The sequence below is a fragment of the Channa argus genome, chromosome 8 (genome assembly GCF_033026475.1).
Source record: "Channa argus isolate prfri chromosome 8, Channa argus male v1.0, whole genome shotgun sequence".
Lineage (NCBI taxonomy): Eukaryota > Metazoa > Chordata > Actinopteri > Anabantiformes > Channidae > Channa > Channa argus.
The window spans coordinates 19,681,538-19,709,399 of record NC_090204.1 but is presented as its reverse complement, the minus strand read 5'-3'; the positions used below and the strand labels follow the sequence as shown (position 1 = coordinate 19,709,399).

The 27,862-nt window shown below is 39.3% G+C and overlaps 1 protein-coding gene across 1 annotated transcript; it reads left to right on the top strand.

Moving 5' to 3' along the window:
• Positions 1–99: 99 nt before the first annotated feature.
• znhit6 (zinc finger HIT-type containing 6) lies at positions 100–27,862 on the top strand. Its single transcript, XM_067513094.1, has 10 exons — positions 100–284; positions 849–914; positions 1,397–1,503; positions 1,610–1,695; positions 4,058–4,158; positions 13,713–13,781; positions 15,288–15,368; positions 16,804–16,884; positions 24,434–24,558; positions 27,044–27,862. The coding sequence occupies exons 1-10, from the start codon at positions 169–171 to the stop codon at positions 27,280–27,282; spliced, it is 1,071 nt and encodes a 356-aa protein (XP_067369195.1). The 5' UTR covers positions 100–168; the 3' UTR covers positions 27,283–27,862.

Below are 27,862 nucleotides of genomic sequence, written 5' to 3'. Positions count from 1 at the left end.
TCAACACTACTGGAGGTTGTTGTAGTTACCACCGACAAACACCGGGAGGCGCCAGCACGGAAGTTTCCAAACGGAACTCATCTCCACGTGCTGCCTGTGCCACCGGCGGAAGACGGTTTGTTTTGGTGCCGCCGGTGGTGTCCAACGTGTGCTTACGCTTTTGCAGTAATGTGCTCTCTAAGTCTGCCAACAACGGACCACATGTCAGCTGTGGAGAACCAAGACGAGAGTAGGGGGGACGAAGAAGAGCAGAAAGGGCCGAAAAGGAAAATTTCTCTGTCGATGTAAGTAGATTAAAGGACACAGTCATGAGCAGACTGCTAAGAGCTAGATAGCTAGCTAGCTCACGGCTATTCTGTTCTGTTCTGACGGAACTACTTTTTGACACCCGTGCTGTTTGCAAATAAATCAGCAGATTCCCCCATGAGCTAAAAAACAAAGCATGTAAAATGTATTAAGGGGGATTAAAATAAGCTAGGTAACAGTTAGCGAGTGCTAATATTAGCCTCACACAGCTGGCTGACGGTTTGTGTTTACGTTAAATATCCCGGAGATGGTTGAAATCGCGCAGACGGTCTTTTAAAACCCGAAGCGTTGCTGGGAGTGTGTCTTTTTCTAACTATCCCCGATGATTTTTCAGCCTACAGAACTACGCACACCAGCTGTTCTGTGTGTCCCATTCATTACAGTCAAGCCTTCTTTAAGTTATCTGCATAATCAAAATCCGAACTTGACACCGTTATTGTTGCACCTGGTTCGCAGTGTTTAGCACAAGATTCCCTTTTATTTGCAAGGTTGCATCTTACAGTTTCTGTTTGTACCATGCTGACATGTTATTTGTCCAACAGTTGTGCTGTATGTGGGTCAGAGGAGGCGAAGTACAGGTGCCCTGGCTGTCTTACACTTTCTTGCAGGTGAGATTATCATCCTAGTGCATAAAACATTTCTCTTGTCGTTCCATTACATAGACGCTAAAGCAGTAGTTTCTGCTCTGTAGATGATATACCACCAAGCAGCTCCCGCACTTATAATAATAATCTGCTTACAAACTGAGATGTTATATCGGGAATTGGAGAAACTTTAAATTTTGCAGGCTGGAAATATTTAGCAATATTCTTATCTAAATCGTTTCAGGATATTTTCCTGATGATTGATTTATTGGCTAATCACTGCATCAGACAAGGGATGAGCTTTGTGACCATTGCGGGAAAAATTTCAGACATTTGAGCAAGCAGACATTGGCAGACAGCTTTTACATACTCTTGAAGTGCCTTTCTTTTCAGCGTCACTTTGGAATTTGTCAGCTTGCAGTTAGCTTTGATGCTAAGCAAAGCAATCATCCGAGCTGTCGGAAGCTGATATGTCGTTAACGTACGTCTGTTTTTGTTTTTCCTAGCTTGATATGTGTGAAAAAACACAAAACTGATTCAGGATGTGGTGGAGTCCGAGATAAAACTGCCTTTGTGACCCTGTCACAGTTTGATGAAATGGCGCTTTTAAGTGGTGAGTGTCTTCTTTACTCCTGCCCAATTTTTTTTTTCAATAATGAAAAGAAATGCTTCTCATTTACTTTTGTCTCTTTGCTTTTTGATTCTTACCTGTGCCGTAGACTACAGGTTTCTGGAGGATACGGGGAGATTTGCTGATGGTGCCAACAGAGACAATCTCGTCCGGGCTCCTCGTACCACTTCAAAAGTGAGTCATTGAGATGTAGCTTAAAGATACGGTAGCAGAAATTGTTCTGGGTGAGCCTTCCTCAAAACCCGTAAGAAGGGAGTATCTCTGCACTGTTGCCAGTGATGTTCAATAATTCTGACTGAATAGGAGGTATCAAAAATGCCAGTGCCTCAAGTTGGATATCATAGTTATCACAAACGTTTTGTCAGAAGGCTCTATTATACATCAGTGGCTTCCAGCTTGTCCCTTTAGGGGTCGCCACACTTTGATTTGGGATGAGGGATTTTTTTTCCCTTGTTATTCCGGATGCCCTTCTAGCCGCAACCCTCCCATTTTGTCCAGGCTTGGGACTGGCACCAAGGTGGCCCTTGATGGCTGAGCGGGGCCTCACCTGTTGTGGTGGGATTCTAACCTGCATCCCAACCTATTAATCCACCAGGCCCCCATCAGTGTACTCTATTAAGCTCTAACTAATTGACCTGTTATCTATGAGACTTCACATTAGGTCAGCGGCGTATTTATTTATCAAAACAAAGCTGTCAGAGGTTTTTCGGTTGGTAAAACCGGTGCAAGAGTAAACTCCGTGTGAATTGTTTAGGGAACTAAAACCAGATGCTTCTCGCTGCATTTTTGTAGCTACTGCTAATGTGTTGACTTTTAAAAAGAGCAGCACTCCACAATTGTTCAGCCAAGACTCTTCTCTCAAGTGCTGAAAAACGATCTTGGGCCAAATTCTTGCAAAATACAGGGTAAGATTTAAAGTTTATACAGGGTAAGATTTAAAGTATTTTACTGCACAAAGCAGTGTTCAGGAGTTACACACTGGTCCAGCTTAAGCAAAACTGAAACATTGAAGAAAGTGTATGAGAGAAATTATTTAAGAGTCGCAATTAGGTACCGCATTGACAAGTGCACACAATAAAGAAGCTTTGAACATACTTGCACATGCAAAAAAAAGGAAAATTGCTGCTGCTAAACGTGCTGCTAAAATGCCACTAGTCAGTAAACAATACCCTTTTCCGAATTGTACACTTACTTCTTACACAACCAGTTTTACCTTGTTCTGTCAGTCTGATATTAAATAACGTGTGACCTAACTTCTGGTTCTGCATCACAGACATCTGAGATCTGTTCTTGAGAAACATGGAGCTATTAACATGTCAAATAGCTTTTATTTCTTAGGTCTGTGAGTAGGAGCAAAGTTTAAGGTTTATTGCTCCTTATATTCTCCAAATCCAAATAATCACTTTATCAATTTACAAAATGCTGGTTCCAAAATTCAACATTTTCTTTTGAGGTTAGTTTGTTATTGTTTTGTTGATATGCTCTTGTTAAAAAAATCCAAAAGTTAAAACAATAATAGTAAACAGTAGAAACCAGGATCCTCTCAGTGTTTTTTTCTTTCAGCTTTTATTACTTCTCTTGTATAATTTGTGGCGTAGGAGTTACGCAATGCTTCCAGCTGTTGTTCCAAACCACACACTCCGATTTATGTAAGACTCACTCTCTCTGCCAGCTTTCACCTGTACAGTTACTACAGCAAAACACAGTGATATTTGATACGTGCATGGAGTAATGCATGTTCTTTTATGGGATGTCTGGAGGCCGTGACTGCTTCAGTGGTCACGAATTAATGAAAATAATGAGGCTTATTGTTAGTGAGAGATAACCGTTTGGCACCCGATGAGCTTCGGGAGTTAGTGAATTAATGTCTTACTACCCAGGTACCTAGCTTTTCATAAATCTCCTTTACTGTCTTTACTTGCCAATTATCATGCAGGAGTTACATGAGTGCCTGAAAGGAAAAGCCCGTTCTTTCAAATTCAGATGAGAGCAGTAAGAAAAGGTACAGGTCATCTTTGGTTTAAGTGTTAATGAAACCTGCAAAGATGGATTTATTGATGCAGAACAGATGTTCTGCATCAATAAATCCTATTTGTTCTTAGAGAATATCCCCCCTGGCTTTGAACTGAACTGAAATGTCAGCCAGCCTGTGGTCACAACAAATCTTCTCAAGGCTAAGAATAGAAGGTTTCTGTTTTAAGCCAGATTTACTCAACTGGTGTTTTGTCAGAACTGTGCATGTACCAGTACTGTTTAGGGCACACTGACATACACATAATGGACATATTGTCTATAGTAATGGTAATTTTTATATCAGTTAATCTTCAGTTATCAGTTTTATATCAGTTATCGGAAAACAGTGTAGAGGAATGCATTCACAGTTTTTCAGTAAAATACCTGACATAATTTCTTAAAAGTGACCTACACAATGAATTTTGGCTAGTTTTTTTTTTGTCTGTTTGTTAATAAATCAACTTATTACAGCTCTAATATTGTACTGTACTATTGTGCTACACTGTACTTTTTTGTCGTCCAGGCAAAGAGGCTAGCATCCAACGCCCGGAAAATGAACATCACGTTAAGGTTCCTTCCCGTCACCTTCACTAGGAGCAGAGAAAATTCCACCTTCTTCACGAAGTAAGAACCCAGTTATTCAGATATCAAATCCCCTCCCAATGTATTGGAATAGTGAGATTAATATTTTTTATTGTTGTAGTAGTAGTACACTGAAGACATATATGTTTACAGCCAGAAGATGCATATCTGATAAAAGTTTTATATATTAATATCTATATGTTAAACAACATACAGTTGGGTGCAAAAGTTTGAATCCCCTTATTGTGATGTGTGAAAGGGTAAGACAAATACATTTTTTTCATCAACATAATATTTAATACATTTTCAGCTAAACTAAATTTTCCTTTATCAGAAATTCAAGTTTATTTTTAATGGATTCATGAGATGCAAACATTTGCACTGATATAATTTTTATTATTTTACTATAACTTTTATACACTCCTTGATCATTTCTGCAATGCACAACCAGTTATGTTAGGTTTAGGGTTATGTTTATGTCCTTTAAATGTTATTTAAGGGTAAGAGGATCCTAACTTAAACCTAAACTGATGTAAAATAGTTTTTTTTAACCATCTATAAACATAAAAAACATAAAAAACATTCCATATTATTGTATCGAATATTATTGTATTATTATATCGGCTACTCCCAATGTTTACACAATGCAGCCATTCAGATTCCAAATGCATTGCTTTTCTCCCAAAAAGAGCTTTCTGGCTTTCATGATGATTTACCATTTTTACAACAGTTACTGTCTTATAAAATGGTTTGCTAAATTCAAGAGTTCTCATTTAATCTCACAGGACGTGCCCAGGTGACAATAAACACCTGTCAATAACATGTTCCAATACTTTTGGAAGAGATAAAATGTGGGTGATCTGATATAAAAGAAGCTGTGCTCTATATTTTTGAATGTAAATACCATCAAATGAAAGCTGAAATTCTGAACTTTCATCTAACAGCTCTCTTTTGATGATAAAACAAAGTGTCTTCAGCATATTGCAAAAAATGAATTGTTGTTTGGAGTAAACTGTAGATGATTGAATGAAAAAATTTTACAGTTTACATCCTTTTCGATTTATTATTCTTCTTTGTCTGCATCTGTACTGTCGTTAAATGTTATTTAAAAAATGAAATGGTGCAGGAAGTACAAAAGCATCACATTTTAGCACAATTAATATTTCAGTGTAGCCAAAACGGCAGAGGTGAGCAAGTCACTTGTTTTTGACTTGCCGTTTGCTTTTGGCACGTTGAAATGAACATTGAAATCCTTATTAATTATAGAAGAAGATAACAAAAACTTTTACTTCGTCATTACTATCTCAGCCATAGTCATCATATTTAAATATTTAATTATTATATGCTGTTGTTACCACATCATGGAAAAGACGAAACGCAAGCTGAAGTAATGGTAAAACCACGGGTGTTTAAATTTCCATCCGAGCAGCACAAGTGTTGGTCCAAACATTGTGAGACTGTTTATAATAAGCGTTCTCACAGACAAAGACAGCTCTTAACACTTTTCTGGTGAAGTCCTGCTCTGTCTGTAACAAAAATGAACTTGTCAGATTACTGGTGTTTTGCTTTACCACACGATGGCACTCTTGTGAAGCCCTAACAGCATTTCTGTTTAGAGCTGGCCCCTAATTTAGGTTCTCTCCGGGCGCTCCTGTGCATGAAGATCAATCATGGATACCTGCTCATGAATATCATATAAGTTACCTGAGGTAGTTGAGGTGTCACTGAAGTTGAAGGTAGCAAAAATTGCATGAGAGTTTAAGACATTACATGGCCGAGGTTACGGTTCCTGTTATGTACGAGACATGAGCCTTTTAAACTGGGAAGTCATAGCTATTTGTTTGGCCCCTTGTCGGATCTCTGTCCTGTTCTAAGTCCTGATGTATTTGCAACTTCAAAGCAGCCAAGGCTACGGGAGCTGTATTCAATGCTGCAGTAAAGTAGCTTTCGATTTGTCCCTTTCATTGTCATAGTAACACACTTAAGCCTCAATATGTAAACTCTTGGCAGTTACAAATAAGTATAAAAGTGAGGAGATTATTTCAATATTCTTTTCCTATTCAATCAGGGCCATTTATGTAAATATATTATCTAAGCTTGAAGAGAAAAGTTGGACAGAAAACGTATGTAAACGTGTATTTGACACATGATTACATACATTCTCTGCGTTACCCTCAATTGTAGCTGGATGACCTTGGTATTTTTTTTTTTTTTTTTACGGCGTCAAGATTTTTAGTCAGAAATTCAGTCTTCGAATGAGCACTGTGTTGTTAGACCCTGTTTTTATAGAGGGAAAAAAACAGACAAGCTGTGGCCACATGATGAAATTGTAGGAAAAAGGGGGGAAAATGTCATTATCATGGTCAATTTAAAATACACTTAATACATAATGACATACATTTAGCACACAATGTCGGTGTTTTCTGTCGGTATCTCCTTTTGGTTTCGGGAGAAGTTACCAGTGTTTTCAACTTTGCACATCTAAAGACCGACTACTCCCTCGAGAATAGTAGTTAGTATTTTTCTTTCACGTTGGCATTTTTCCTAATTCATTCGATTCCACTGGGGGTCTTTTCATTTGTGGCACCTTTTATTCCTCTTTGGACAGCCCACTGCCACTCATTTTTGCTTTTCTTTTGAGGCTGAGACCTGCCACTCGGATTCCTCGGTCAAAGAAGAAAAGAGGTTGGGGAGGGGGGCATTGAAGTGCATATTAAAGTTTTACGAGTCTAAAATGCCCAGGGGCAACATTGGGTCCCAATCAGGATTGCCACTAAAAGAGCCCTTTGTCAGTCCCTCCAGCTGGTTTTATGTTGTTACTTTCCCTTTCACCACCCTCTTTTCCATCCTTACATCTACCACTCTGTCATATTTGTCTCTGGTGTTTTGCAGGCAAGTTAATGTGCACGTCACATCTCAGGATGAGGCAACATTATGTCAGGTTGTAATAGCAGACTGTATCCACCCTCCCTAACCCTGCACTACCCATTCTCCACACAAGGCTTGTCAGATTATGACAGAAAGCTTTTGTAGGATGAGACTCGTGTGTCTGTTAAGTTATACTTATTTTATAAAGGTTCAGCGTGTGAAAAGTTCACAACTACTCCAGCAAATAGTACGTGTGCTTAGGAGAATCGTAAGCCAGCTGCACAGTCTTAATTTCTTTGTTTAGTCTGCTTAGATATGGCCTCACATGTGTCACTGTGAACAGGATCGTATTCACAGACCAACAAATGGGCACAGGGGATGGGATGAAAGTAATACAATAAATTGCGAGGGATTGAGAGAGAATGTGCTTCAGAGTGTACCAAGTACATAATATAAAAAGCAGATGTGTGAGCAGTGTAACTGCAGCTGGTTAGCGACATATTCATGCTACGCACTCACACTGCCAGAGAAGGATCATTACTGGCAGACAGCTGACTTGAGAGGGCTTTCATGCTTAGCAATGGTGTGTGTGTGTGTGTGTGTGTGTGTGTGTGTGTGTGTGAGCATGTGTCTATTTGATTAAATGTTTGTACATAAAATTGTGGGTGCAAAACTATTTTCTTTCCACCTCTTGCTGGTGACTAATTTCAAAAACAAGGCACATGCAGTAAAGAGATTGATGAAAAATTACAGGCTGCCTCTCAGTCCAGCCTTTGGAGGGTAAGCATATAATAGCTGGCATTTGGCAGAACATTGGGAGTAGTTGTGTTAGGGTGGAATTATGTTTTCTACAGCCTCAGCCTGGCATTGCAAAGCATTTTCTCATAGACTGCTTGAGTGGACTGGACAACTTAGTGTAGATGTAGTTACTGTAGGTATTACCTGAACATATTTCTGGAAGAACTTGAGGTAATTCGAAGTTTAAGCTGCTGTAGATTTATTCCATGTGTGTTAGTTTGCCACATATTGGGAATCGGCCATAATGAACCCAGTTCTCTTTGTTAGAAAAGACCTAATTGTTGTACTTGAAATTTACAGATGTTAAACAGCAAGTAACTGTGAGTTAAGTTTTATTGTTGCTAATACTTTTTTAGATGAAGTAAAGTTATTACACATAAACTTATTTCTTGGACTGAGTGAACTAAGTAGGTCTGTAGAGAAGCTGGTCTGTGATTTTAGCTTAAATTTTTGTAAAGGCAGCATGAAATTCAATAACTAAATTTCTCACACGGGCATTGCTCCAGTTTTCTGTTACCCGATTTAACAAATTGCCTTCGATCTTGCTGTAACTTCATATTCTGATAAAGCTACGAGTGAATGAAGAAATTGTTCCTTGTCATCACGTGGGCGAGGACATGAGATTCTCCTTTGGAGAACTCAGATTGGCAAAAAAATCTATTAGCTATCGGATGCTACGAATGATTGGACTAATTTGACAATGCATTTTTATATTGAGACAAATGGCAAATTCCAAATCACTATCAAGTAAAACTTTTTCTTCAGTTTAGCCAATAAAATAGGCTCCGTATAAAATGTAGATCTGATTATTAACAGAAAAACAGCTTTTTTTTTATCATCGTGAATATGTTTTTTTTTTATTATAGGTTACCTGAAATCTGAAGCAAAAATAATTTTGTAGTTAGAGACAGGGTTTTTCATCTTTTAGCAATAAAACATTTTAATGAAGTATCTGCTTATGTTTGATCAGAAATCTTTTAACAGCTGCAAACTGATCCAGCTGTGTCAGCTGTGACTGTCAGAGGATAGGACTTTTAATTTCTCTGAAAACATGTGTACTCAGATCATATTTTTCAACATCTTTTTGCTTGCATCTCTTCCTCATGTCTAGAAAATCAAACAAATGAATCCACATCCCAGTGCAGAGACATTTTGGTCATTCATGCAAGAAAACACAAAACTTGCCGGCAGCCTTGTGAACATTAGTGAAAGACCCTATGCATGTTCTCCTACATACTGTACATTCCACAACAGCATGTTACAGCCTCAAGTCAGCATTTCTTGTAGCTCCTTCAAATCAGGTTTTCCCATGAAAGTTCTTCGAATATTATAATCCTTTCGCATTATAGGCGAAACATCTTCAATATCTTTAGCCTCCAGTCGTAACAGAATAGCACTTTTGGGATAAAAACAGGCACCTTTCCAGATTTATTTTTGCAGTTTTACAAAATTCTAGACTACACTGGATCCAATGTTTTGCAGACGCTAGAAAACTGTAAAAATTTAACTATAGTTAACTTGCCAACATCCATAGTTTGCTCTTATTCCCATAGGGTGTCAGAACATCACCGATCAGCAACGGCATCTCCCCCTGGGACTGGTCACTGGAAAAGCACTTGTACATCAAGTCACAGCTGAAGCTTTCAATACTTCCTTTAGGCCAATTGATGCAGTTTTTTTTACAATACTGTAATGTAGCAGTGACATTCATTACAGGTTTGTAGAAATGTGAGAGGTATAAGAAATATTGCACATGATAAATAAGGTTCCAATTGACTTAAAGCAGACAGAACCACATTTTACCACAGATTGCATGGCGGGGGACGATTATTCATTTCTTTGCATGCTCACATGCTCTCTCCCAAAATTAAGTTCAAATGAAACAATCCTCCGCAGCTGTAGACAAATGCTTTGTACACTCCAGCAGACAGTCTTCTGGCAGTCACTGGCTTGATTAACCACTGCTGATATAGAACAGAGTCTCTGCCGGTTGCCATCCGAGGTAAACCTCACATCTGAGTGGCAAAGCAGCAATTTCATCAGTGTTGCAAAGTCTGTCATCACAATTGGCCACATGACTGTGAGCTACATGCTGCTCTCTGGCTCTGAGTAAAATTCCAAACTGTAAATTAATCCGAAATGCGAGTGTGCTGCACGTGCTAGAGAGCATAAGCTTGCCGTGTTCGGTTGACTGAATTTTAATAATTGGGTTTTCATGAGTTGTTCCGAATTAATTACACAGTTTCTTACTTGGACAGAGCAACTGCATCGTTAATGACGTTTGGCCATGAAACACTTCTGTCTCTTTTAGTGCCACCCTGATTTGTTTGGTCTAAATATGGCTACATCAGCAGAATACACGGACTAGTGGCAAAGGCAGTCATGGTACCAGGAGTATTAATCCTACTCAAGTGCAGCTGCTTTAAAGACCTGGTTTATCCTTTTGTATTACTCTTAACCAACAGGTCCACTGGTCCAGCATGTAAGGTCCTTACTCTATATGTAAAGATAATGTCACGCCAGCAATGATCATCAAAGCCTCGCAAAGCTATTTGTGATGAATTCTTACACCCCAAACATATTAGTTTCTTTGTCTTCTGGATGTCTCAGGGAAGGAAAACCCAGATCATAACTGTAGAATTTGTGCAGCAAATAATGAAGCTGCCTGAAATCTTTGTCTGCATTTCTTCCATCGGCATCTTTTTCGCTCCATCCTCTGAGGTTGTGGATTCAACCATGGATATACGGGATATACTGGATTTATTTGTTGTGTCTCAGTTGAGTGACTCCAGAGTCCTGTCATTTTATTCCACTGACACCCACTTGCCACCCAACTCGTGACATCTGCCTCTGATGGGTAAATACGTGGTTTCATATGTTACGCTATTTTTGTTGGATCTGTCCAATCCTTAATCCAGCCTGTTGGAGTTCTGTTTTGACTGCCAGACCACCAGCCAGACCTTTTTCTCTCCAGTGGTGGTGGCACAACCAAATCCAATCATTTACTTAATCAGCAATATATTCTTTTTACTCCAAAACTGCTTAATTATTTAAGTCTCCCACAGAGAGTTGCTCAGACTTAATTTCAGTTTAGACAGACAGCCAGGACGGTTTTACCGTAAAATGCTGAAGGGTTCATTATGCTTAACACAAACTAGTACGTCATTTCAGTGGACCTATTCAAAAGGCAAGAGTGTTGTGCTCGATCCGTCTCTTGTTTTGTTGGCATTAATACATCGAATTGTACAAAGCCAAGTGCTCACACACGTCATTAGTCTTACAAACATACACGTTCACGTTCTCACATTCGCTGCCCACGGATTAAGTTCGAAGAAATATAGGATTTGATGATTTATGTGAAAGAGACTTTAAAGGGTTCAGTGCTAAAACACAAACATTGTCATTTTTCTAATTAAGGGTTATTTATCAATTTGGTTGTTGGAAAAGTCGTATGGCTGAAAGGGGGGAGTACAAATGTAAATGTTGCTTTGTTAGTAGCACTGCTTGTTGCTTTTAACGACACAAACTCCTGTTTTTTTACTATGAAAATTCTGGGATATGATGATTGATCCAAAGTGTGTGTGTATGTGTGTAAGAAATACCTCTCTCTGCTGTTGATAATAGTCTGTAATACAAAAAGAGCCTTTGTGCAGCCAAATCAGTGAGGTATTTTATTTTATTTAGTTCAAACATGGCTGTTCTCTTGAAAAAAAATGAAACAACAGGCTATTGTTTTTAGAATTCGTGTTTTCTGTACGCCTTCCTTAAGGGTTTTTTAAGTTTTTGTCCAGACTAGTGATTTTTATCAAAAACATTTTTGTGTAACCTAGTGAGGGGAAACAAAACACTATTGAGCTGCCAATTTGAGAAACAGGAAGCAGCAACCCCTTGGGAAGCAATTCCGCTTTCATCCCTCCTAAGCAACGTGTGCTGCTGAAAATAATTTGAACCCACCAACCTTTTTTTGTTTTTCTCTTCTTAAGATTTTTAAGGTTTTAGAATGGGACAAAATAAACAGAATTAGAACGTAAAACTCCTCAGGAGTAAACGGTTAAGTAACAATATTAGTCTTTTATTTTTAAAGCATTTTCACGTGTTTTGACTTTTATAGCCAACAAATCACGGCATTCACCGCAGGCATGCACTGTGACCTTTCCTGAAATGACTGCGTACATCTTTGGGCAAGCCCTTTTTCCACTAAGAAACATAGTTTCCATTTGCTGTAATGACAGAATAATTGCATCCCACCTGGTGCTGCACCCTCATTTGCTTGCATGTACGAACACACACACTTAGATTTGCAACTGCACATACACTGACGCACCAAAGGAGAAACTAAGCAACTATCTCAATTCCTCTGACTAAGAGGTTGGAGGTGTCAGGTGCCCTCCTCCAGTTGCGTAGGGAATCCCCTCCCAGCTCCTTTCCTTCGAACCCAACATGCCTACTGCTGTCTTCACTAGCTACAGCTTGACCTCCTTACTCTCAATTTCATTGTGTGTTCTTCTTTTTTTATTTTTATTATAGATGTGTTTTCTAATACATGTTTTCATGATTCTATAGGTACGTGATCACTCTAAACTATATATGCATTTCGTCGAGGGTCCTAATGTGTACCAGTTATGCTCACCTCATTGCCGTTTTGTGTGTCTGCATCTGAGTCTGGATTTAGCTGTATTAGTTCATGATTCCTCCATCCGCTTAGCTCTTTAACACCAGCACAGCATAGAGTAAAATGAAAATCCAGGGATTGGCAAAAGATGTGGTGCTGCCATTAATAGTCATCATAATGTGAATAAATCTCATCTCAATCGTCAAGTCTCTGAGAAGCTAAAACCTTTTTTTTTTTAGTTTAGTTTTAGATGACTCTAAAGGTCTCTAACATTTTTTATTACAGATCTCAAAAAACCCTCCAAGTTGTGCCCTTGGTTAATACTAAATCTCTAATAACAAGGGGCTTTGCATGTACCTTACAATTAAGCTTTGCCTCTTTCTGAGGGTATGTTTTAACTTCATTCCTTGGATCCGTCAAGGCCCCAGTTGCCCTACTCTAATGTTGAAGAGAGCTTGATGAATCAGCTCCACCCTATACGTGGCAACTTCTGTGGCGTCGGTCTATGCATTACTTTGTAGTTCTGTTCAGCACTCAGTACGTGGGGTATGAATCTGGAGAAGCATGTTGATGTCTTGCCTGTATAATGACAACATGAGAAATTCGTGGTTGTTCTGCAACTTCCAAGAATGTTCAGTTGGTTATGACCACGAGTGAAAGGTGATAGCAAGTTACTGGCGACTGTGGCGCAGGAAGGTAGAGCGGTTGTCCACCAATCTCACAGTTGTTGGTTCAATCAAATTTACTTGTATGTGCTTTTTTCAAAGATAAAAATGTTTTGTAAAAGATAAAAAAGGTGAAATTATTTCAATTATTCATATCTCCCAGACTTTGTGGGCTATTTTTGTATCATGAGACAGTAGTAGATATGAACACAGCAGCTGGTTTGGGGATAAATGTTTGGTTGTAAAGCACGCCCAGCAACCCAGAAAACCCAACCACATTTTATAGCTACTGCCCAAACAATTACCCCAGAAGAAGTGGTCATTATGTGATATCCAGCAGCTGGTGTCCTAATATTGAGTGTATATGTCATGGATCTCCATGGTAACTCTGGTTTATTCATTTACACAAACAGTCAAACGTACATACACAGTTACCCAGATGGACAAGATCTTGGAAGCAGCCGGATGAATTGTCTTGGACTGATTAAAGCTGAATCCATTTCATATTCTCAATTTAAACAACAGCATTAGCATTTGACTGTGAAGACTATACTATGAGGGCACTAGTGACCTCATCTGTCTCTGTTGTAAACATGCATCCTACTGGTTTTAATCAACTCTAACAATATGTTTTTATTTTTTGTCTTTTTCAGAGAAAAACAGTTCATGTGGCACCTGAAGCTTATCTTTCCCCAGAGCAACACTGAATTCATTCAAAGAAGGTGAGTTACACAACAATATGTATTATCTATAATAATAATATACTTGTGATTGTTTCTGCTGATGGACGAGTTGTATGTGAGCTTAAAGAAAAATGATCGATACTCAGAAGGGGTACTTCCTATGAAATAATCGGGACTGCATGCCTAATAATTTAGTTGTACACTGACATTTGGGTTTAAGAGCAGAAGGGGATTTTGAGACACAAGTTGAGTATTTTAGCTTTTATTTGATGCTACCAACATATCTTAAAGAACATGGAACAAAGCCCCTTTTGTATTAAATGATCCAAACATTATCCATTCCACGAGGCCTACCAGTGTTTCTAGTTACCCCAGTGCGTACTGTGAGATTGATAGTGAAAAAATATTTATTGTTTTTATCAGAGTCCCGTTGGATTTAGCATTGGGTTTTAATGTCATTGAGACTTTTGGTTGTTAAAAAGGATGAGTCAGGAGAAGATCAGCTGGCCTTGTATAGGAGGAAATACTAGTCATTTTGATTTTCAAAAAAGAGAAACGATCAAAGGCATTGCAGTAACATTGTGCATAGCTAATACGACCATTGCAAATATGCTGAAAAAGATCGAAACCACAGGTGTAATAAGCGGCAAACACAGAACTGGTTGGGCAAAAAAAAAAAACGCAACAGCTGTCCGCAGAAGCATCGAGAGAGCTGCGAGGAAAACTGTCTGTGACCTAACAAACAACCCCTACAGACCAGGGATGAAAGTTTCACAAGCCTCTAGCTGTAAGAAGTACAGAGATGAGGGATATATATGTTCAGCAACAAAGACTAATGGACTGATGAGACCAAGACTAACCTCTACCAAAGTGACAGAAAAGCCAAAGTGTCGAAAAAGATATGAACTGCTAACCATATAAAACATCCAGGTAGTGCCATGGCCTGGGCTTCCAGAACTGCTTTCCTAATATTTATTGATGATGTAACTTATGATGGTAGCAGCAGAAGGAATTCAGGGTTCCACAGAAACATTTAATTCGCCTATTTCTAGAGAAATGCATTGAAGTTAGTGGAAGGAGCTACATCATGCAGTAATCCAACCATGCTGCCAGCTCAAAGAAGTGGACTTGCCATATTAATCATCAGACCTTTTATCTAATTCAAATTTAAAGGAGGCTGAAGTCAAAGCTCGCAAAAGCTTGTCAAAGCAAACAGATATTACATTTTAATAACTGTATTTTATTCAATGCTTTTGGATCAAATAACAAAATTGTCCATTTGATAATATGCTCTTGTAAATAAATTTTGATGGTATTTTGTTTTTTATCCATTGTCTGATCTTAAACCCAATTATTGTTAGTTTACAGCAAAAGAAAATGAAAATTGGCTTTACCATTCCGATACTGGAGTTAAATGCACCTTTTTTTTCTGCTGTAGTCTGACATGAGTTACGTTTAGATCCAGTTTCACTTGGATGTTTATCTTCACGTCATGTTTTCACTTACAATTGGTGTTTCCTCTGCCATCTCTGTCCTCATTTTAAGGGTGTCTGACAGGCAGACCCTGGAGCAGATCTTGACCACATACATCCACCCTACAGAGTCGGACCCTGTGAAACGTCAAAAGTGAGCTTTGGTCCACTGACACTTAAATTTCACATTATATTTCTGTTCTGGTTGTGTATAGAGGCACCACATCAATCTTCTGCTTTTCTTGAGTACCGATCCGATAGTCAGATGGAAAATCTAGATATGTGTATGGTAATGTGCTAGGTAGAGATATTCTGTCTTTGCTTTATACGATTCAGATCTTGTAAAGCTGAAGCCAAAGATGTGTTTATAATAAGCCAAAGGCAGTGCTGAAAAGATGTGCTTTTATCAAGACTCTCAATTTATCAGGAAACGTGGCGAGAAAGCTAATTTAACTTCTTACAGTAATTGCTGTTTAAATGCAGATACAGTGACAAGCGAGTACAAGCTCAAATACCACGTTCAATACAAACACTAGTGTGACACATTCATTTGCTACTGCATCATATTGTCATTGGAGTATTGCATAACACGGGAGCTTTTGTGTATATGTAAAGATGTGAGCACTGCATTTATGAACCACTTGTCAAAACACAGAATTCTGCAACATGGACCCTATAGCCGGCCTGCTAGTCCAGATCCTATGCAACTGAGCTCGGGAACAGTGACTTTAGGGATAATGGCTCAGTTATAGACTAAATGCGGAGCAGTCTGTGTGCACAAGTGCCCTGTTTATAACAAAATATCTTAAGGTACAAATATAACTTGGGTTACTTGGGTAGGTTCTGTCCACAAGAAATTTCAAATGCATTTTTCTGTAAAATTGTAAAAGTAACCATAGGTAAACGTGTAACTAAGCTGATTTGGGCCAACACACCTTGTTGCAATGGAGCTAAACTCAAATGTGAATGATTCCTATAGAGTACATATATAGGTAAAGTGGCAGAGTAGGCTTTCTGTCTTCAGTAGGTTTCTTTTTTCTTTTTTTTCCTCAATCCTTATTTTTCGTATAAACCAACTGAATCCAATTCCAGTCACATAGGATTTGGTTAAGGTCTCTCCATGTTCTGTATAATTCCCGCAGCTGTACTTCAACTCTTTACTAGCTTTTTCCCCCATTTGGAAGCTCATGTATCTCTGGACATGGATTGCAGTCTGAACAATGCTCTTTGAATGCTGAACCCAGTATTTCTAATTTAATCTAATGTAATTTCTAATCTAACCTGTAACAGAACAGATATCTCACTGAGCCGGTCATTTAGACTAGATTCCTTTAGTCATTAGCGTGGAGGATGTCCCTTACACACACTGCCTCAGTCAGAGCCTATACATGCACACTATCGGTCAGTACGCTAGAGACGTGTGCATGTGACTCTTTGCTGTGCTACAATCAATGAGCCCTTTGTGTTTTGACCTTTACAGTGGCCACCTTAAAAACTGGGCAGCCAGTTTACCCATGTCTTTTGTCTCCATTGTGTGAGGTTGGAGTTGACTCTCTAACCTCCTCTGTTTATGTGACTTTCTGTTTTAGGTTGAAGATTTATGTGAATGCTCCGTTTGATCACGTGAAAGTCTTCATGAAAGCTGAGGGGAGAAAGGCCAACTCTGTGAGGTGAAATTCGCTCTGTACTTGTCACCTGTTGTTTTTTTTTTTCACCCCCCCCACCACCACCACCGAGATGACTATGATGTTTTCATGGTTGTTATATGTTTAGTCTTTCTCGAGTCACTGAAGTCATAGGTGCATAACAGACTGTGGTCTTGCCTACGGGATAACAACCTGGGTACTTGCTTATTCAAAGGATAAACACAGAGTCATAGATGATTAACCTTTCCAATCTTCCAAATCGTCTTTGTTTTTAGTTGAGCCATATGTGCTTTTATATTTGTTGGACAGGACAAATGAAGACAGAAGCAAAAAACACAGGGAGAGAGAATAGTTGTACAGTAAGTCACACAACCACCTGAATGGCGATCTACATTTTCTAAATCATATCTGTCATGGTTGTTCATACGGTTTTCAAGTTCTTAACAAATGTAGCCAGTTCCTACACGAAGTAAAGTAATTATGATTCAAGGTAATTAAAATTACTCCTTAGAATAAAATAAACAGAATTTTCTCCTTCAAATGATCAATTTCAGAACAGGATATTCCATACAATTCTGCACAGTAATCTTGCAATGACAGCTTTTCCCTGTCACAAACCGTACTTGCCACAGAAATTCACATGGGAGCTACTATTTCTTTTGGGGATCCGAATCCTGTGATTGCACACGTACGCTCTCTGTGTGATCAGTCATGACCTTAATCCAAGTATACAAGCTGATCCAGTTTATCTGGACATTATATTTCTTCATAAACGTGGCATCACTGACTTGTAATTTCCTAGGAGGGAAATCCTGTTTTCTTTCTATTTCTTTATGATCACAGTTGTTCCATCGTTGTGTCCTCTCTCTCCCCTCCTACCTGCCATTCTCTTTTGTTAAATGGCAGTCAGAGGATTGTGTTTAGAATATCGATTTTCCTCGCCTGCTGTCAAATTGTTTCGCTGTTCTCTATATTCACTTAGTCATGAAGTGAATAATGATCCTCGGTGCTTATAATACTTACCCTCCCTGACCATCATGAACTATCGGGAAACTTCCCATCCCACCCTTCTTCCTTGTAACACACACACTCACACGTAGTAGTCCTTCGATTTTTGCCTAAACGTGCTGGGCTGCACACATGTTCAAAGCAGATGAATAATAATCTATTGCCACATATAAAGAGGAATTACTGAAAGATGAGGCCAAAAAGTATTTGTCTGGACATTCTCTTAAAAAGACTGGTTAAAGAAATTTCCCCATCTTCCCGAATGTTTCCTGCTGCTGGACAACATTGTTTGATTGTGGCTCGTGTTTGAATTTACCCTTAAAAATACTAAAAAAAAAACATAGTGGACAAACTTTTGATTTTTAATGTCATGTTTGTCTCTGGATCTTTTTTTATAGTGACACCATTTTCATACCATACTTGTGCTCAGGTGACAGTCAGTTATATATGCAAACTTCACACATCACACAAATAAGACACACTTGGTTCCTCCTTTTTCATTACATAAGAGTGAGCTAGAAAACAGATTGGAAAGCCATTCCACATTCAGACACATAAATAATTGCCGTATGCAGAGTCTTCCGCATTGGTAATGGTTGGATATTTGCATGACCGTGTCAGTAACAGGACATTACGGTTTAAATGTGTGATGATTGAGCACTTGCCCCAGTGTTTTATTCACACACTTTGCTTGTGATGTTCCTCTACCTGCGTGGAAATCATCATGGTCTTTATCACTGACGAGGCAAAGAGGCAGCAATCCGCATTTGCTGTCATCCTTTTCGAGCAAAACATGCATCACAAGTAGAATTTTAAAATGCTTGAATGCATAAACAGATGCAGAAGATTTCAAGCCAAGCTTCAAAGTAGGAACAGGCCTTTATTTGTATCGTCTGTGCCCCCAGGCTCTGTTCTACAATGGCTGTAATGTTGTTTACTGGGTGTGGTGATAAATAATGTATCAAGAACTTCAGTTTATGTATATTGATTTATTGTACCTTGGTCTCTCAGTATGTGCTAGAAAGGTGGTATTGTATAAAATAGGGATATTAAGGTAGAGAGGTCCCTAGCCATTGGTCTCCTTGATGTTTCCTGCAAAATGTTTAATAGATGAGTCACAACAGTAGTTATCTTCCATGTTGTAATTGTGTAACCCATTTCCAAAGAATGATTTTGTACCTGACTTCTAGCAGCTATTAACATGATTCACACAAGAAGATATCGAGTTTCTTGCCAAGTCTGTAGTAATAAGTAATTAATTGTCGAAACTCTCTCTCTTTTACCTTTTCCCGTCATATGATATATCAAGAATATGGCCACAGACTAAAGCTGTAATGAGAGAGGCCCCTCAGACCTTTAGGAGTTTCAAAGAAGGTCAGAAAGTCACTATCATTTTCAGTACTGCAGTCTTAGAAGCAAACCCCCAAGCTGTATTACAGCATGACTACATAAAACTCATTTGCCAAGTCCAACACAAAAGGTATGACTGCATTATTTGTGGTTCCGTGTATACTGGAATATCAACCCAGTCAAACACATACGTTCTTGTGCTAAACTAAATATGACTGTGTAACTAGTCAACATCCACTTACTGGAAAGGAGACAGTGCATCAAGAGACCCATTCACACCCTTCTGGATATTTGTTTATTTAATTTTTTTTTCATTCATTCCACTCCTGGGATTCAGAGGATGCCCTCTCCTCCTTTCCCTTACAGCTTCTTTTTCTTTCAGCCAGCTGAATCCCACGGAACCAGTGTGCCCGTTGATGTGTCAGAAGCAGAGCCCAAATGTTTTACATTTGAAGCCCAAATAGGAAACTTCTGTGTGCGCACCCTGTTTTTCAACCACTGTTTGTACCTGTAAGACAGGGATGTTTTTGTCCTGCTGAAATGGTGCTTTCTCTCGCATATTTGTGGCAAACCCTCTCTTTAGTCCTCCTGAGCCTGCCGATCTGCTCTCTCTCAGCTCGCCCTAAAGCTACCTTAATGTTCCTGTGTAACAGATGCTTCCTTCGGTCTCCTGCAATGCTGGAAGGATTTGGGGTATTGTTACCAAAATATCAAGCCACGGATAACTGTTCCGTGTCACAGATGGATTGTGTTAATGATTCTAAATGAATTGATTTCTTACTTCTGTACAGCCTCTTTGAGGCTATTTGCCAGGCTACGTATGTCCAAAAAGATATAGTCGATACAAAGTGATGTGGAATTGTGCCCGAAGGCGTCTGAAGAGTGTCAACAAATGTTTCAAATGGTCACATTTGATGGCAGAGACGACAAGCTGTCATCTCTCAGATAAAGAGTAGAACAACACACATTTCCCTTTTATTAAATATATACGCTTTAATATTTCACATGCTTAGGTCGACCATATATTCAGAAAGCTTCATGCTGTTTACAGTAGATAGATTTATATTACATAAAAGCAACAACTATGTGATTAAAGGATGTTTAGCCTGAAATTCAACTATGCTGAAATGAGTCTCTACCATCTTCATAGGAGTTGCAGTCAGACTTTAAAGTGCATTTTGCATAGAGTGAGAACTTCATATCAACCCCCGCTTTTATTACAGTCTAGCCGTGTGCCACGTAATCAGAAGTCTTAAATGTGACATCATCACTGAGCAGTGCAGAATCAGTTATAGTGACCGAGACTTTTATACCTCAATATTTATTTAGGCCATCTTGAAAAATCCCTAACCGTTCACGGCCAAGATTATGAGTAATGTGTGTCTTTCAATGTAAAACACTTACAATGAATTGCAATGCCTGCGTAACATTAACACTAATTTAACGTTAGTATTGCTTGCTGCCGGTAAGTGCATACTGTGTTTGGCTCATAGATTTTAGACGTCTGCACTTTCTCATTAACTTTTGTTTTTAGACATTCTGCATTTGGCATAAGCAGCATATGAATCTTTCAAGGTCTGACTTGTGCATTTTCAGTTTTTATAAACGATTCCCTGGTCTGTCATTGCATAAGGATGCATGTGGACATATTATTGGCAACCACAGAAAATCTGACATTAAAAAAACAAAAACCAAAAGCCATTTGCTGTCAATAGCATCCAGACAGTGTCCGACTTCAACATGAGCCCAACTGACAGCTTATCTTCTTACAATATGTTACTGTACAGTTAGTTGTATTTGCAGAAACAATGCTGTTACCAACTAGTGGATATTTATGAACATGTCCAATTCAATTTTGTGCGAGATTAGTCTTGAGTTTTCAACGTTATTTGTTATCATAATAAGGTCTGTTCAATACGCAAATATTTTCATCATTTCCTCACCACAGCTATCTCCTCGCTGATGGGTCTCAACAGAGGAGGGAAAACAATAGGAACCTCCCTGAATAGAACATCCGTCTAACCCTCTGTTCCGTTCATTCACTAGAACATTATATAGAGACCAGATGTGTGCATGTTCTTGGCTGATCCATCCAGCCGGGTTTCTAGAAATGGTCAGAGTTTTTAACAATCCAGTTGACACCACAGGGAGTTGCAATCTGCTTTTGCCATCTACGCTTCTTTCTCTGTTGTTAATAAACACGTATGTTTCAGTTTAGCTTGTATGCGCACAGAAATAAAAGCCATCAATTGACATGAATTTATTACGAGTTAGGCATAAAAAGAAATGGAATGGACAGAGTATTTGTCTCTTAAAGCGCATTTCCAAAGGGTGCAGTCTTTTATATTCTCACTGCAACTGTTTTAATTGCTTCACTCATAACACATTTACAAACTGTTTTTACAGCTTAATCTTTGATCCTAATTTTTTTACTTTATTGTTTTCTACCTGTGTGTCTAATATTCTGTATAGATTTACATGGACGTTTTAAATGTTCTAATGTTCTGATATGTCAACTATTGGTTGCCATTTGGCAAGAGGTGTCCTGTGTGTATTGATGCCTCCAAGCCATCACTAATGTTTTTTAATCTGTCTTGCAGGACTAGCCAGAAAATTATGTTATTATTTTATTTTGTGGGGTCAAGTAAAATTTAATTTAGCCCACCTAAGAAACCCTTCCAAGGGCGAGGGCTTCTTGAAAGCAGACCCTTTTAGTAAAGACCTGCAAATGTCATGTTATAGCAGGTCTTTGATTAGCTTGGGGAGTGGGTGTGAAACAAACAACGGTTCAATAATCTAAAGGCTGTCAGTGGTATGACAGTCACAGTGAATGGTGCCAATATACAGTCAGATGGAACAATACATTTTTTTTTTTTTGGATTTGGCATCTGTATACCACTAAAATGAATTTGAAATGAAACACTGAAGATGTGAATTAATACGAGGGGTTTGGCATTTGGCAGCCATTCAGGAATTATGTCCATATTTATACACACATCCCCATTTTAATTGGCTCATAAATATTTGAACAAACTAACATAATTACCAACATCAGGATTGCCTTTAATACTTGGATGAGAATCTCTTGCAGTCAATGTCTGCCTGAAGTCTGGAACCCTTGGACCATGACCAAATGCTGAGTTTCCTCCCTTGAGATGCTTTGCCAGACCTCTACTGCAGCTGCCTTCAGCTGCTGCTTGTTTTTGGGTGTTTTTGCCTTCAGTCTTGTCTTCATTAAGTGAAAAGCTGCTCTATTGGCTTGACATTAGGTGACCGACTTGAGCAACTTCTCCAGGCAAAGAAATCCATATTTTTTTCCTTGAGAAACTCTCGGGTAGCTTTTCCTGTATGTTTTGGGTCATTATCCACCTGCAGTATGAAGCGGTGTCCTATCAGATTTGCACCCTGTACACTTCAGATTTCATTCTGGCTACTTTTATCAACAGTGGGGTCATAAAAAAACACCCGAGACCCGGTTCCTCTGGCAGCCACACATGCCCCTGAGATGACACTGCCACCACATTGATTGACAAATGATGTGGTGGCCGTACTGCTCATCAGCTATTTGTTCCATTTTTTTAGGAGCCACTGAAAATGACTTTAACCCAAAAGGTTATTGCCACAGTTTTCTCACACTGCTTGAATTGTAGCTTAATTCTCGACTTCACTTACATCTCCAGTGTTTCATTTCAGATACAGTGTGGTGGTGTACAGAGGCCAAAATGACAAAAAAAAAACAATATTTCTGAACCTGCCTCTATATCAAGTAGGACTGTCTATCGATTCTAAATTTAATGATGGTTGACCACAGATTGTCCATAGTTAATCAAGATTTAATTATCTATAATATTTAATCATCTACAGAATTTGCTAAAGTGATTATTGCATGGGTTTATTAACTTGCCCCGACATTAAGTTTTACCATGATTTGACAAATCAGGGGTGTGTGTGTGTTTGTGTGTGTGTGTGTGTGTGTGTGTGTGTGTGTGAGAGACACACTCCTTTAGAGAGTCAGACAGCACATAAACTGCATCAGAAACATCACAACTATAACTTCACATCTGTTAATATCATTCACATTCACTGCACTTGAGAATCAGTCATTCTTACTTATTCACACTGTTGAGCTCTGCACAGGTGAGACAATGGGACATCATAACAGAACCTGCATTAAAAAAAAAATGTATGGCATTGAAAAGTTTAGCAAGCGAACATTTTGACCCTGAAGTTGATATAGACAAGCATAAGGATTGGAGTGACTTTGACAAAAGGCTACATGACTGGGCCAGAACAGCTGCAAAACTGCAGCTCTTGTGGGATGCTCTCAGTCTGCAGTGGTCTGTACTGACCAGAAGGGGTCCAAGGAAGGAAAACCAATGTATCGGGGACAGGGTCATGAGCGGCCAAGGCTCATTAATACATTTTGGGAGCAAAGAATGGCCAGTGTAATTAGTTCCAGTAGAGAAGTTATTGTAGCTCACATTCCTTAAAAAGTTGATGCTGGATTTGATTTTGATCATGTTTTCTTTTGCATCGATGATGGTGCAAGACAATGCACCCTGCCACACAGCAAAAATGATTCGAGAAGGACCCACAATGGGTTTGAGGTGGATGTGCTACTTAGGATTCTTAGGAAGTCTGATCCCCTGAGCCCTGACTCTACAAGCTGCCAGACTTTAAGAATCTTCTACAAATACCACAGCATGGCTGATCGGTGTATATCCAGCATATACTGTATTAATCCTTGTATCTTGATGAGGAAAAGCTAAGCTATACATATGTGCATGTGTTGAATTTAGATGGAACCCATGTCTGTTGGGAATCCATTTATTTATTGAATTATGGCCGTCTCTAATTCGTAACGGGAATACTTGAACAAACAACAAAAGCTAGACTGATGTTCCCATAGAAAAAGCTAAAGGCGCTGGCTGTGAGGGACTTTTTTTTTAATTCTTGGAAAAGTCAGATTTCATCTCTTGAGACAAACACCAAGCAGGTTCCTGACTTTGCCAAGACATGGCTCAGATCTCTTTTAAATCCTCCAAAGGTTCTTCAGCCACCAGTGTGCCTCATGGAATAAAACGCTCATATTGCCAGTTGACGTTGTTTTGCTGTCCTTGTTCGTATCCTCGCTTGAGTTTACCACTCATGCCATAGTCGTGCTGCCTTGTAATCACTTCTCTGGGCTTTTGTGCTTCAAATGTATCTAAAATAGGTTCCATCAATTGGTGATTGAGAAGAGCCTGAGGGACAACTTGAGCTACAAAACACTGATAGAATACCCTGTGCTGCATGTTGTACTGCAGGATCACTGGAAGGAATATCCACTAAAAGGACCAGGTAACAAAAACACTCTTGCCCTTAAGCTTGTCTCTGCACCAGCACAAACTTACTGATGCTTTTTTTTTTTTTTTTTTTTGCGCAAAACATTTCATTTCTTTCATTTCATTGTATTCAGCTTAACGCTTCCTTTTTTTTCACTTTTCACATATGTTTTCTGTAACTAAACAAAAGGGTGGATATATGGCAGGAATCAAAAACCTGGGTCGTCCCAAAACCCCAACTCTTGTTGACTCCCCCGATTCCAGCAGCATTGTATCATGTCCGGCATTCTCCAGCTGAGACTTTAAGCCTCACTGTTCCCTTATTTTTCACTATGGCAACATGCTACCCCAATGGAAATGAGTGTGTTCTGCACAGCATCACACACACCAACTTAACCTCATCTGCAGCCACGGCCAAAAAGAGGATCCGACATGCGTTTCTGCTGAACAGTGGCCTCGTGAGTTGTGAAATGGTAGAAAATGAGAAAATGGAATATCAGAATGAACTTTTTTTCTCTCAGTGTCTTAATGTTTAGTGCCAGCAGTAATGAAGAATGTGGCCGCATATCAGGATTTGCACAATATGGTCGCACAGTATCTGCCTCAGTATCATTACACTGTCAGACTCAGATGGACTGAATGACGAATGAGGTAATTTTAGCCTGAGTGTATTTGTGTTTTCAGTGATAAGGCGTTGGTGCCACACATTATGTTCGCAATAGAAACATTCTGATAATACCACATGTCATGGCTTGGGAAGCTGGACGGGAAGTGATAACAAGCAATCGGACTCTGTGGCTACACTGTATCCAGTGAGGATAAAGTAATGTTGAGGCTGTAGCAAGCTCCAAATAGGCAAAATCCAGCTGCTCTGTGAGCCATTTAATGTCACACTTGAGAGGCTCGGTTTGTGATCCTAATCTGCCCTAATGCGATAAACCATGAGTAAAATGTAAGAAACTTGTTGACATGGCTCTTGTGAGGCTGTTGCTAAAAGCAAAACCACGGTACTGTACTGCTTGGAGATTGGAGTAGCATGACATCTGCTTATGGTGAAGGCAGGCAGAGCACAATCACTGAAGAGACCCCTGGTTGCAGACAAAGATGGTGGGCTGCCAGAAGTAGTTAATTGTAGCTAAAAATTGTTAACCTGGACAAAGGTGGAAATGGCTACATTTAGGTAATAAGGTGGAATCATTGGGTTGTGAGGTTGGGGCAGCATGGTGGGGGAGGGGTTAGCACTGACGCCTCATAGCTGGAAAGTTCTCGGTTTGACTGCACCTGCTGGCTGTGGCCTTTCTGTGTGCGGTTTGCGTGTTTGCCCCATGCTGGTGCAGATTTCCTCTGGGAACTCTGGTTTTCCCCGCGGTCCAAAGACGAGCCCGTTAGGCTGGTGACTCTAAAATGCCCGTAGTTTGTAAATGTGCTGAATTTGCCACAAAGCTTCAGAGCCCTACTAGTGCTGCTGGTATAGGATATGGCACAAAAACCATGCGGATGGCGGCTGACTCACGGCCCTGCGCTGACTTTATGTGTCACGCCCCTTAGGGAAAGCAAAAAAGCCTCAGAAACATTCCAAAATTCCTGACGTCTGGAAGAAATTTCTATTTCTGGAATTCCACCATATTGTTGGCAGTCTGCAATTTTGCGTCCCTCTTGAATCACTGGGAAATCAGCTCCCTGTACAAGTAAATTTAGAGTTTCCTCTGAAGCAAGATGACCATGAATGCCATGTATATAAGTGGAGATGCAAGACTTCCTGCTCCTGGTAAAGGTTTCATGTATACCATCTCATTTATCATACTTTATCATACATAAATAAGCCAAAGTTTGACAGATATCGCGGTTAAAGTTTTAACACTAGGCCGTTTTCTCCATTCTCCCCCATAACTCAACATAATAATTTTAGGTACAGTATGTATGTGAATAAGCTAAAGTTTAGATTCTTATAAAGTGCCATAAGGTTAATGGTTAATGAGAGATGAACAATGCCTATTAACTGTCTCATGACACAGCAGAGGAAAGAAATTAAATTGCATTTACTTTAAATTTTTCTTGTTTGGAGATCAGTTCTTGCAGGATACTGGTTAAAAAAATGCATTGGCCTGACAAAGTGAATTTTACACACACTTGCACGTCATAATTAGTTTTGTGATTCACCAGACTGTGGGGAGTTAATGTTGAGGGTTATTTGGTTCTAATTTTAAATGGGTTTTACTGTCATTTATTCTACAGCCTTCCTTTCACGCATGTCCATCCTACCTCATTGCATAACTATTTGCTTGGCGCGATGCCTTATCCCGAAAACCATCATGGAGCCAAAACATCTTACTGACATCTTACTTTCTCACTGCTTCTGTTTAAGCATGGAGCCCGCTGTGCTTCAACCATCTTGATACAAATGATCACTTGTGTATAAGTTTGAACACGTAAGAATTTTATTGTCATCTTAAAAGTGTTTAATCATCCTCCTCATAAATGGATGATAAATATTGTTTCAGCTGAACCTGTGTCAGCCTGCAGTAGTATTGCAACAAAGACTGAAGGGGTGGACCATGAGAGGAAGCACATTTCACCATCGCTGCAAGGGTCTCACACCCCCAGAGGAACCAACATCTGGATGGGAACCTCAGAGACGAGCCCTGAAATTGAACCCCCACAGCAGAAAAGGGCCAAGAGAGAAGCAGAAGAGAAAGAGTTAGAGGAGGGAGAGCTCAGGGACAGTAGTGAAGAGTGCTGAAAGAAATACCCTATAACAAGAGCTGGGATGATACCAAAGGTCTCACTGATGGCATGGAGATGATTAAAGATGAACTAGTACAGAGTGCGAACATTTATGCTGATGGTGGTATTAATAACCCCAGCGACAGCAGCAGAAATCCGTGCATAAAAGAGAACATGGTTCTGCTGATGACAAGTCAGCTGCTACAGAGAGTGCTGAGGTTAGCGTGACTAAGGAGGATGCTGTGAAAGAGTCGGGGCCTGTTGATATCCATCCCTGTCAAGATGAATTAGTCCATTAACGCTGACAGCTGTGGATTGGAATGATGAACCCAGATGTTCATGATGAAATGAAGGAGGAGGCAGGACTTATCTGATTGACATCTGTCTGTCATCAGTTCTGCAAATTGATGGTTTATTTATTTTTATTTTACAGATTATTGTCAGAAACAACAACAGTAATTTACTAAATGTATCATCGTGTGTGTGTGTATGTATGTATGTATTTGTGTATAGATGGATAGATAGATAATCTTTGTTAATTTCGGTTTAGATAATCTGTAAGAATTTTTTTTAAATAAAGACATTTTATACATCCA